Source organism: Micromesistius poutassou (genome assembly GCF_964030765.1).
Source record: "Micromesistius poutassou genome assembly, chromosome: 1".
Classification (NCBI taxonomy): Eukaryota; Metazoa; Chordata; class Actinopteri; order Gadiformes; family Gadidae; genus Micromesistius; species Micromesistius poutassou.
Window position 1 is genome coordinate 5,561,655 of NC_140271.1, and position 12,543 is coordinate 5,574,197.

The window sequence follows — 12,543 nt, forward strand, 5'->3', positions numbered from 1 at the left end:
ACTGGAACGGTGCGCAATGAGCGCTGCCGCGGCGGCAGATGAGCGCTGCCGCCGCGGCAGATGTTCCTGCAGAATAGCATTCTGGAACTTGTCTTTTAGTGTCGCCCTGAGGCCCCTATTTTCAAGTCTGACTACGTATCATTGCATGAAAAAGGGAAAAACTGGATTTTTGACACGTTTACAAATCAAATATAGAAAAAATATATAACGTTTGTATAAGTTGTTTAGCTTCTAAATATATTGATATATTATATAAAGTTGTTATAAGGTTAAAAACAATACATTTATTATTATTGTTTATATAATTATTTTTTTTTATTAACTTTTTTAAACGTGCGTAAAATGTCACTTACAGCTGTAATGTTTAAAATACAGTTGCATGTCGTTTTTTGTTGATTTGACACTTAATCATTATAAGCACTGCTGTCTAAATTGTCTCCCTATATCTCCGTAAACAATGAAATGGATGACATACCTGTGCAATTAATTCAACACTATAGTCAAGATCAAACTTGTATCACTTTCAGAGTCTTCCATAATCAAGTATCAATATTAAAACCACTTTAACAGATATAAAGAATCTTCCTCAAAATTGTTCCAATATAAACTTCCAGATGAGGGAGTCAAGCCACATCTAAAACCTCTTTCTTTAGAGGATGCTATCAATCATGTCCTACACCGAATGTCTCTTACGGTAACTGAAGTAATTGAAAAAAGAAAAAAAAAAAAAAAAAGTGTAATTAAACAACTTCCACTCGATCTTTATTGGAAGTAGGCCTAAATAATTTGGGGAGGAACATTGAAAAGAGACTGAAAAGAAAAAAGAAAATGCCAGGCTGATCTTGCAAAATATTAAATTGAACTATACTAGGCCTATATATTTTTTTATTTGAAATTATTTAAATTAAGTTTTCATTTGGCTTAATATTGTTTTGTTATGAAGGCCGAATTTCCACTCTGGGAATAATAAAGCAGCCTCAATCTTCTAACTGTCTTTGAAGACAAGAAGGCCTACAACATCAAAGTATTTCAAATGTTTTAATATTTCGCATTTCGTTTAACAAAAAAACAACAACAACACAAATCCCACAAGTGGGGTTCGAACTGAAAAGCGTGTGGAACCAGGCAGCATCATAAGTGGGTGGTCTCCTCCCGCACCTCCAGCGTCTTCCACGTCCGGGCCCGCAGCGAGGGGGGTCTTCTCCGCACCGCGCTGGGCCTCTGGCCGTCCGCAGCAGACGGCTCCAGGGCCACCGGCTGACGGTGTCTCCGGGCTCGACCTGCCTCCTTGTAGCTGCCGTAGCTCTTCTGCTTAATGGAGCAGACGACTTGTGCCCGCTTGGTGGTCTCGGTCACCCCGGGCTTTTCAGCATCCTCTTCTTCCAGGCTATCCGCCGGGAAGTTTTTGTCCTGCCAGGCGACGAATTCCCCCGCGGCCTCATGGAGGCGGCTGGGGAAATCGGCCACGGCCACGCTGAACAAACCAGCCTTCTCCATCACGATCTTCGTCATGCTCTGATACAGGGTCTGGACGTTGGAGACCTCGTCCAGTAGCTCCGAGTAGACCAGCTCCTGGACCCGCTTGGTCCTGCTGAGGAATCCGGCGCACAGCGGCTCACTTTCGTGTTTCCGCAACTTGCGGAAGGCGAGAAAGTGCGGCATCGCGACGAAGTATATGGCCCGGGTGGCGAAGAGCTTCCGTATGATGTAAATCACATCGTAATGTCGGGAGTGCAGGGATTCTTTAAAAAAGTTCTGGATGTATTCCCAGTCCTTCAAGGCGAACCTGATCCTGCACTGCGGTACGGTGAGTTGAGTGTTGTAGAAGGCGTACAGCAGGTACAGCCCCCCCACCCGGATCTGGTAACTGAACGGGCCGAGGAAGTACTTGGCGGCGGTGTTCAGGGCGACTCTGCAGAAGCGCTTCATCTCGCCCATCCTTGTGATGCCGGCGAAGACGTCCGAAAAGCTCATGTACCTCCAGACGGCCGAGAAGCGTTCGTATCGCACCGACTCAGTCTGCTGGAAGCGGGCCAGCAGTTCCTCCACGTCCTCCGTCAGAGGCCGGTAGAACACCTCGGAGTACACCGGCGCTGGGCGAGGCATTGTCGGCGGTCACGGTCACAACCCGACCCGGACTCTGAGGCGCCTTCAGGGCGGAAACGTATTCTGCTCAATTCAAGACTCCGAAATACCTGACCGTACCATGTGATTAGCACACGAGCCAATTAGGATCCCCAAACAATCAACACATGCAGCACACGCACGCACGCACACGAGAAAATATCTTCCAAAACTGGAAAATAGTCCAGTATGTCTGGGCTATTCACCTGAATATTTTTGCCTCTGAATTATTACATTGTCAATTGAACTGCCCTCCTAATTGGCAGAGGTCATAACCCCGACCTCCTGCTGCACCACCTGGGGGTTCAGATATCTACACACTCGTCGCCTTCTCTGGTAGGTTTGTAATGTCCTCAGTACTTTGTGTACTTCTACTTTGTGCTGTTGTATGGGCGTAAGGGGGGGCAAGAGCGTCAATCGATAAAAAATGATTAATCGATTGGAAATGTCGTTGTTCTATATCGGGCGGGGGGGGGGGGGGGGGCGCGTTTATAGGCCTATGGCTAGAGGGGCTTGCTACATATCCGGTTTACCTCAGGTAGAAGCTAAATGACAACGTGCTTGAAAACGAACTTTTCACACCATGCTATCGCTATCCACAGAAACTGATTAAGTCATATTAAAGCGAAGACTCGAGCGAGGAGGCCAACTGTACAAGTCTTATCATTAGATGCAGGCATGCTGTATGTTGCGATTAGCAAAATGATCGATGCTATCTAGCTATATTATACAGTAGCCTAATATTACTCTAAATAAACTGTACATTACGGGAGAAACTTACTGTTTCTTCCAATACTTTACTGTAATTGTACAGTGAAAGGTTTTACAGTGTAGCGTTAGGTTGCGGGCACACACGCACGCACTCAGCAGTCTCTTGGTCGTGACGTCAGAGTGTACAGGCACCCGCCTCCGGCCGGGAGGACCCGAGCCTTCCCGAACTTCGTCCCGAACTCTCTCAAGCATCTTCCCGAAGGCTGTGGAGGCTGGTCTCGGGTGATGGCGGCTGCACACGGAGCCATGGACGTAAATCCATTCTGCAAAGAGAAGAATAAGCACATTAATTTCTGCACACCTTCAGAATGTACACAAAAATGCATTTAAATGCCAGAGTTTAATGCATCTTACTTCTTTGTTAATGGATGCTGCATAAATAGGGGTACTGCAAAATCCAACTGCGCATTTTTCTGTACAGTAAGATAAGTTTAATAACTGATTGCATTAAACATGAGTTCACCCTATTGCGTGATTTTACCAACAGCTGTTGGGAACCAATAAATGATATAGTTCATTAATGAATGTAATTGTTATAGATTATATTAACGTTCAATTACATACATGTATATTTATAAAACAACGGCAAGAAAAAAAAACTCAAAACGACATGATATTAAGAAAGATAAAGTACCATTACAACTATCATAAAAGGATTACCAGACCATCGGCCGTTCTCATTTGGAATGACCGAAACCAATACACTCGTACGTCTCTTCTCTCTCTCTCTCTCTCTCTCTCTCTCTCTCTCTCTCTCTCTCTCTCTCTCTCTCTCTCTCTCTCTCTCTCTCTCTCTCTCTCTCTCTCTCTCTGACTCTGGTCTGCAGGGGGTCGACACAGTGATGGACAGATGCAGAATGACTTCGCTGATGACTGCTACGTCGTTACGTCAAACCAAGGGCTACTGCTCTGTCCAGGGAGCCAATCGGAGATCGCGGATTTAAATAGGACAGCTAATCAAACAATGCAATAATTTGAGGCCTTATGTTTGACTTTAAAAGTAGCACAGGCCAATTATGTACCGCAAATGCACCCGTGCAGCGCATTTTTAATTATTTGAAATATTAATTGTATGTGTGAAAGTGTCAAACAACGCCTACTGGTGGCGGAGTAGTGAATCGCGCTTTATAGGACCCACATTGAGCCAGGAGAAAAATAAGTTATTCGGTCAATTTACATGGATTTCTGGTTTACTACTAAATTTATGCAAACATGTGTGTATTTTATACGTATTAAATGTATTACATTGCTTTAGTTTATCTTGTGACTACGTTCAAGACAGTACAGTTAGCCGTATTAAATGTATTACATTGCTTTAGTTTATCTTGTGACTTAGTTAAAGACAGTAGGCTACAGTTAGCCGTCCGTTTTCATTCATGCATTGTCTGTAAATGAAGTCGGTGGCGGATTGGGTTTTAAATGTTTCATTTCTTTTAACACGTTAGGTCGGGGCAGATCCCAGTCCTGAAGGCATCTCACGAAGTAGGTGAGTCACTCGACAGGCGGACCTATGCCCGTTCAAAAATTCCTCTCGTAATGTGAACGAGGACACGGGCGTCACCCCGCGTCGTTATTTTCCTTACTCATCAGTTTAAGGCATACCTAACCGACCCAAGAAGAGTGGGCTAGAGACACCGCACAGACGTTTGGCGTCATGGTGCTCATACTCATAGGCCTACTTTACTTTGTAATACGTATTAAGTGTAAACAGGCACGACTGCTCAGTGGGCCGACTCTATAACTCCCTCTATTCCAACTGTTCTAGTATTGTTCTATATATCAAATATGTGCTGATATTTATAGTTCGGCCCTAATGTAGCCTAGCTTGGGACATATATCAAGTTATCGTAAAAAAAAAAAAAAAGGCATTCTCGTGCGTAGGCCGACCTAAGTTACTATTTTCGTTTTAGTAATCATATTGTTATTCTTAGTTTTAAACACACAACTATGAATATAAATGTAATTTTTCTGAAAACGTAAAATAACCAAAAACGTAATATCCATTAAAAACGTCCCTCGCTCGAACATTATTTTACTCCCTTTATTCAATGAGGGCAACCCCCGCTTCGGCTTAGATAGACGTGAGTCCAAATGCCTGCACACACACACACACACACACACACACACACACACACACACACACACACACACACACACACACACACACACACACACACACACACACACACACACACACACACACACACACACACACACACACACACACACACGCACACACACACCTTCTAGTGCCTATTTAAATAAATAATTCGGCTTAGATAAAAGTGAGTCCAAATGCACTACATGCAAACACACCTTCTAGTGCCTATTTAAATAATGATATTTTGCTGAGCAAAGTAGTATATTAGGCCTACTCCTTGTACGGCGGATATTCTTTCACAAGCCAAGTTAATTAACGCAAGAAGAGGTTTTAATTGTTTTGTTCCTTTAACACGTTAGGTCGGGGCAGATCCAAGTCCTGAAGGCATCTCACGAAGTAGGTGAGTCACTCGACAGGCGGACCTGTGCCCGTTCAAAAATTCCTCTCGTAATGTGAACGAGGACACGGGCGTCACCCCGCGTCGTTATTTTCCTTACTCATCAGTTTAAGGCATACTTAATCGACCTAAGAAGAGTGAGCTAGAGACATCGCACAGACGTTTGGCATCATGGTGCTCATACTCAATCGGAATACTTTACTTTGTAATTATAAGGCATGACTACATAACTGTTTTACAACATAAACACATAGCACTGTATATAGTATATGGGTCCTAAATGTATATATTAGAGATATATGAAACATTTCTAGATCCAGTCAGAAGGATTTTGCCGCAAGTGCTCATGGGGGTTGTTATGACGTCACAATATTTGCATTCTAAACAAAAGCAGTCGATACTCGAACCTAATGCATGAGAATATCAACTAGAAAGGACAACTCTTTTTGCATTTAAGACCTATCATTTTAAACATCAAGTAATAAATTTTAAGAATTTTAACAGCCTTGATTGTGTAGTTGAATACGTATTATACGTTATCCGTCCTACATACTTTTGTCCCATAGTGGCAGCCATAGTCTCATTTAAATAATCCCACGCACGGGTCGCACGCAGGCGCAGCAGACAGACCCTGGGAGCAAAATGGCAGACATCTCCCTGGACGAGGTGATCCGACAGCGCGGCCTCAACGCCAAACAGCAGACCGTCAAAAGGTACCGAGCGAACCACCCTCCGCCGAAGCCACGGGCGGATTAAGGTCCAGCAGCTTCTTAAATTATAGGAACGGGAACTCTGAAGAGCCGTGAGCTGCTTCCGGTTAGCGCCTGTGCACCAGTGCTATCCATGCTAACGTTAGCCTCTGTTGTGTGGCGGAGAACGCGACCCGCGGGTCTGCTGCGCGTCTGCTGTTGTTTATAGTAGTGCACATTTACCACGAAACGTTTATGCATTAAACCTTCATTCTATGTCCAGGACATTAAATAGAGTATAAGCGCGTATGAACTCCGCGCTGGTCGGAGAACAACAAGAGTCGCTGCGCAGGACCGCCGCTAGCTGCTGTCTGATGCAGGCGTCGCTCCAGCTCTGAATGAAGTGTTTATCGTACATATGTGTAGAATTAAAACACACACTACCATCTCAAAAAGGGTTGTTTTTCAGCGAATCTTTAAAGCTAGAACCGTGGAGAAGAAATGCTGAATGTGACGCTTTCTTAAATTGGTCTGGTGGTGATTTATGACGACATGGATCGGGTCTGTTTGGAGTCGGAGGTTTCCAACTTGAATTGGGATGTGGACCGTAGTTAAACGTTCTTTAACGTCTTTAAATCACATACAAGGGGTTGTAATACGTAAGGGTTGTAATGTACACACGAAAGTGTCAAATTATTCCATGGACCGGTTCCTACAGTTCTGACTGGCTACTGCAGTATTTTTTTCAGGAGAGTTATCTCTAAAATGTCAGAGCCCACTTGGGACTCTCTCAAGGCACACTGGATCAACTCTGACTTCTCTTCCCTCTGGTCAGACCGATGTTTGGACGCAGCGCGGGAGCGTCGGGCCGCGGCTTTGACGCGCGGCAGAAGATCGGAGCCAACGATGTCCGACAGAGGATTGGACTTGGTGCCGGTAAGTCAAAGCACCGACCAGGGCTGCAATAAATACCATTTTTGTATAACTAAGGATGGTCCAGTGGTCGAACCCCATTGTCTGCTGTCCAAGTTGTAGGCATTCTAAAGCAAGACTTATAACCCCTCCCTGCTTCTTCATAACGTGTATCTGGATTCACTGCAGGTCTGTTGATATACAAGGCTGGAAGCGTCTGCTAAATGACTAATTGTAATTAAGTAGTGCTGTAATGACGATGCATGACAATGAGGGGTGTTTGGGTCCGTTGACTGGTCACTAGGATGTGAGGACTGGAAGACGACCAAGGGTCATGTGATGGAGTCTCTTAACTCCACCCACTTCTCCTCAGGCTTCCAAGTGAAAGACGCCAGAGAGAAACTCGGGCAGAAAGACGCACGCTTCAGAATCCGAGGCGGAGGCGGAGGAGTTCAGGACGCCCGGCAGATGATCAACTCACGGAAGCAGGTCCACCACCAGCTCGGCTCCCCCCCACTGATGGCTCACCCCCACCCAGCTGCCGGTCAGCACCACCTGATGAACCACATGTCGCAAATGCACATCCACGCCGGGCCCGGCTCCCTGGGGGGCGGCGGGGTGGGCCGGCAGTTCCCCCCGGCCGGTCTCCAGGTGGGTGCGCTCGGCGTCCGCGGTGGGCCCCTGCCCTCTAAGCCGCTGGACGCTCGGGACCGACTGAGCCTGAAGAGGGGCATCGGAGCGTCGCCCAGTCAGATGGCCGCCGCGGCGCCCTTCAAGATCACCAAAACCATCCAGGTCAGAGCGGGCTGCAGGGTGCTGGTGGTAGTGGGGGACATAATGTTGCATCATTTAAGATGTACTCCATCAATCCTGTGTGTGATGTCGCTGTGTCACAGCAGAAAGTAGCGGACAACATTAAGAACTAATGAGAATAAATAAAGAAATTGTGTTGAAAGTGTGAAATAGTTCAAATGCATACGCTTAATAGCATCTACTGAACATATCTATTTCTATGATGTCTTGATTTTACCTACATATCTGCATGCATTAATGTGTCCCATGATTTACGGTTATCAAAACACACTTGATTGTGTAACGGGCCAACTCTGTTTACAGCAACGACCGGTGGGGATGTCCAGCGGGGTCCGTCTGGGTGGGCAGCAGGTAGCTCTTCATTTTCCGTCTGTACACACAAACCATGCTGGTGATGTTGCTATGGGCTGAAGCGTCAGAGGGAGTCCCTGGGAGTGTGCTCCATGTCTTTTGACCGTTGGTGTGCGTCAGTCTTTCACAGGGGAACACGACGGCATTCCCCCCAAGCAAATGAAGATCACCACAAGTAACAACAGCAGCAGCAACCTGCTGCATTCAAGGGTATGAGAGCACATTACCGTTCACAAAGTGTCACAGGATGAGATTTGGTCAGATGTTAACAGTGGTAACATTGCAGTTGAACAGAAATATCATGTTATACCTAGGCTCTGGTCTTTGTACACATTGTTGTATGTTGTCCTGGGTGAAGCAACGACAATATTCAAATCCACTGAATTCCGCTGCTGTCAAACGATTTCACAATGCTTCTAGAATACTACGTTCTAAATGTTTCGGTGCAGACTGTGTCCGCTTCCAGCCTTTCTTAAAGTGACGACAAGGAAGTACAAACAACACATAAAATAGGTGTTCAGCCCAAACACCTAAAATTCTGACTTTACTAGCTCAATATGAGATGTATATTAATATACCTTTTGACATTTTCCTGATAAGATAATGTGTGTGTGTAGTGGATACATCCTTATGTGATACGTTATGGTTATTTAACATGTTTAGATCCTGATGGTCGTCACATTGAACTACAGGTCGAACCTGAAAGGGGAGGTTTACTCGAGATCCTTTGTGGGCCTTTAAAGAATGCTAGTTTAGTTCCTGAGGTGAAACCCTGCTTTTCTCTCTTCTGATCTCTTGTAGCCGGGGACCATGGGCTCCGCCTTCTCCATGTCGGGCCCCATCACCAAGGTGGTGAAGAACGACGCCTATACGGCCCCCCGGGCCCCGGTGCCCGTGGCCCCCGCCCGGCCCAGCCCAAGCCCCGCCCAAGCCTTCCGCTCCTCCAGTGCCGCCCTGAAGCCCGTCTCCAGAACCCTCCAGCAGGCCCCCGCGGCCCTCAGCCCCCCGCCCGCCGCCCCGCCTCAGGTCAGCCCCCCGGCAGCACCGCTCTCTCTAAGAGTGTGATGTCGCTTCAATCAGACGGACTGGGGTACCACCTCCTGTAGGGGTGTAAATATTAATCGATTCGCATCGATTAATCGATTATACAGCCGATGATCGATTCGTCCGCAAGAGTATCGATTATTTAAAAAATATATATATTTGTTTTTTTTACAGTGAATAGGCTAATTGCCGTACTAGACCTGCACAGTAAGCACTAAAGTGTGTATAGAATACTGTTTCTGTATTCTCAATAAAAGGCAAATTATGCATTTTTTTGTTTATTTATTTAATATATATTATATTAATAGATATAATGTAAAAAATATTGAGTATCGAATCGTATCGTGGGGAATTCTGAAGTATCGAAAATAATCGAATCGTTGGCTTAAGAAATCGATATTGTATCGAATCATCATGAAGGCTCAGATTTAAACCCCTAACCTGTTTGTGTGCTCAAAGAGTCGTGTGTTTCTCCCTGTGTTGTCCAGCCGGCCGTCAGTCCTTTAGAGGGAACCAAGATCACAGTCAACAACCTTCACCCCCGTGTCACAGAGGAGGACATAGTGGTGAGCACCCTGCAGAAACGTGTGTGTGTGTGTGTGTGTGTGTGTGTGTGTGTGTGTGTGTGTGTGTGTGTGTGTGTGTGTGTGTGTGTGTGTGTGTGTGTGTGTGTGTGTGTGTGTGTGTGTGTGTGTGTGTGTGTGTGTGTGTGTGTGTGTGTGTGTGTGTGTGTCCTCAAACATGAAATCACCTTCCCTCTTCCCATGTGCTCTCTCTCTCTACTGCGTGGCTATTGGACTCTATACAAACAGGACCTCCCCTCTGCTAACACTCTACTCTATAGACACTGTACTTTAGACAAACAGGACCTGGCCGTCTCTCTGTAACCAAGTTATTACTGAAGCTGCTCCTCTTCAATTGGTTCAGATAATCCCTTGGCCAATCACGAATAAACTTTTTTTTTTTGGTTTCTTGCTGCTCTTGACATTTCCCTCTCCCCATGTCTTTCTCCCTCCCTGTCTCTCTCTCTCTCTCCCTGTCTCTCTCTCTTGATTAGGAGCTATTCTGCGTGTGCGGTGCCTTAAAGCGGGCGCGGTTGGTGAAGGTGGGCGTGGCCGAGGTGGTGTTTGTGCGTAAAGACGACGCCGTCAGCGCCTACAGGAAGTACAACAACCGCTGTCTGGACGGTACGAACCAACAGCATGACCCCTCCCTCTGTATCTAACGCCGCTGTTTACCACGTGACGTGTTTATCCAAGCGGTCCTGTTCAAACGTTGTTGTGTTCTCCTAGGCCAACCCATGAAATGTAACCTCCACATCCAAGGAAATGTCATCACTTCTGACCAGCCTATTCTCTTGTAAGTAACACTGTTTTAAACATCTACACTTCTCTTGTTTGCCATGATGAAAGATAAACTATATGAAGATACGTGGCACAAATGCTAAGATCTGGGTTGGTTTGTTGCTATTCCCTCAATCATGGATGATTTGGTTGAACGTGTTCTCTGCCTTAAAGAGGCAACTGGTTCAGCCGCCCCTCCTGTAGAGCTGGATTCCTCAAGTAGTCTGGCTACTAACGCATAACAGGACCCGTTAAAGTCATTCAACATAAATAAAAAGGCAGAACGTTTATTATTATTGAATATTGATTATTGATATCCTGAACTGGATGATGCTCAAGCTTGGGTGTATTTTCTGAAAAGGCCCTTTCCAACATTTGAATGAGGCAGTGCCATTTAATAAGAATAAAGCAGAACGTTCTCCTCCCTCCTCCTCCCACCAGGAGGCTCAGTGATACTCCCGGAGGAGGTGCCAAGAGAGACGGCCTCCCGCCGTCCTTGTCCCGGCCAGCCGGCCAGCGCTCCTCCTCCCAGCCCACCCCGGAGGTGGACCCCCAGACCATCCTCAAGGCTCTGTTCAAGTCCCCCTCCTCCCAGTCCTCGCCCACCTCCACCTCCTCCTCCGGCGCTGCGGCGGCCAACTCCCAGGCCACCGCCTTCCGCATCAAGATCTAGAGAGCGTCCCAGTCCTAGCCAGCGTCCGGGTCCTAGCCAGCGTCCGGGTCCTAGCCAGCGTCCGGGTCCTAGCCAGCGTCCGGGTCCTAGCCAGCGTCCGGGTCCTAGCTAGGGTCTGGGTCCTAGCCAGCGTTACGGAGCTGGCGGCTCCTGGGTGTCTGCCAGTTTGTCTCTCTCTCTAAATGCCTCCGTCAGTGGACCAGAGAGGTGTACACGCCCGCTCCACCAGTATAGACTAACTCCCTCTGGTTGTCCTTTATACTCTGGTTTTCATTTTTCTAACCAAAGGAAACCACTCTAAAATATGATACGAGTTTTGACAGCCGAACGACACCAATGCCAGTTTTTTTGATTTCAGTTTATTTTATTTTTAATCTTCTACCTTCCAGTATCCATCGTCGCGGCGCTTCCCAGTTGGACCAATGGAAGCTGCTGGAATGTTTTAATTGTATGGGGGGGTAAAACAAGGCAATACTGGAGTTATGGAGATGTATTTCACAGTGGTCATCAACTTCTCATTGATCGATTCACCATCCAAACGATTTCAAGAACCCACAATTGGATTTCCAAATTGTTCATCAATCCCTGTAAACTGTTGATCTGTTTGTAGTAGTTCACGTCTTCTTTGCCATTTCTGTGACTTTACTTTTTTCTCTTGTGATCTGCAATTTTACTCTTGGTTCGGCCGTTGTGTATCAGAAGCCATGACTGTCTGCTGCGTTGTCATGTGACACTTGAGTACTCATGAAGTAGTGAAAATATCCCATTAAATATTATGCTTTGTAGACCTTCTACATGTGTCTCTTTATCACTCCGTTTTTATTTAGCAATGAAAAGTGCTTAACAAGAGGAACCAATTAGGTAGACCTAAATTGCACTACAATAATAGTTTAATTGGCTTTGGGAAATGTAATCTGAAAGTAGTTTTTTTTTCTTTTTAGCAAAGACAAATTTTGAACTAAAAGAATCATATCTTGGTGCTCTCCTTCGTCCCTTTAAACAATGAGTGACATCCAAACCATCTGGAGCTGCAGATACACCTGAATGACACTTCAACCAGGTCTAACTAAGAATATGGAATAACTAAAGATGGAACATTCCAATGGGACGGATAACTCTCAACCACCCCCCCCCCCCCCCCCCCCGGTTTGATAAGAAAATGAGTGATTAAATTATAGGGTTATAGGGACTCAATGAGTTGTCTCCCATAGTCCTTGTCTTGTACATTGCAAGACAAGAGTGAGGCCCTGTCCCAATTCTCCTCCTTCCCCTAGATTTGAGCCCTAACCCTTGATTTTGCTCGTAGGGGAGTAAGGGGGAGTGCT

The 12,543-nt window shown here is 46.0% G+C and overlaps 2 protein-coding genes and 2 non-coding genes across 4 annotated transcripts; 1 reads left to right on the forward strand and 3 right to left on the reverse strand.

The window, feature by feature from the left end:
- Window positions 1-1,131: 1,131 nt before the first annotated feature.
- LOC311359165 (snRNA-activating protein complex subunit 1-like) lies at window positions 1,132-2,440 on the reverse strand (the record flags this gene model as incomplete). The annotated part of the gene is made up of 1 exon (XM_084479143.1): window positions 1,132-2,440. Exon 1 carries the CDS (start codon window positions 2,104-2,106, stop codon window positions 1,132-1,134), a length of 975 nt encoding a protein of 324 aa, XP_084335269.1. The 5' UTR covers window positions 2,107-2,440.
- Window positions 2,441-4,343: 1,903 nt separating this feature from the next.
- LOC311353398 (U12 minor spliceosomal RNA) lies at window positions 4,344-4,495 on the reverse strand. The gene has a single exon (XR_014637040.1). It is a non-coding gene; the product is annotated as a U12 minor spliceosomal RNA (small nuclear RNA).
- Window positions 4,496-5,358: 863 nt separating this feature from the next.
- Window positions 5,359-5,510, reverse strand: LOC311353392 (U12 minor spliceosomal RNA). The gene has a single exon (XR_014637037.1). It is a non-coding gene; the product is annotated as a U12 minor spliceosomal RNA (small nuclear RNA).
- Window positions 5,511-6,008: 498 nt separating this feature from the next.
- On the forward strand, window positions 6,009-12,010 carry poldip3 (polymerase (DNA-directed), delta interacting protein 3). Its single transcript, XM_084478748.1, has 10 exons — window positions 6,009-6,106; window positions 6,918-7,018; window positions 7,368-7,789; window positions 8,111-8,158; window positions 8,279-8,368; window positions 8,960-9,184; window positions 9,691-9,768; window positions 10,260-10,389; window positions 10,495-10,561; window positions 10,987-12,010. The coding sequence occupies exons 1-10, from the start codon at window positions 6,036-6,038 to the stop codon at window positions 11,216-11,218; spliced, it is 1,464 nt and encodes a 487-aa protein (XP_084334874.1). The 5' UTR covers window positions 6,009-6,035; the 3' UTR covers window positions 11,219-12,010.
- Window positions 12,011-12,543: the final 533 nt, after the last annotated feature.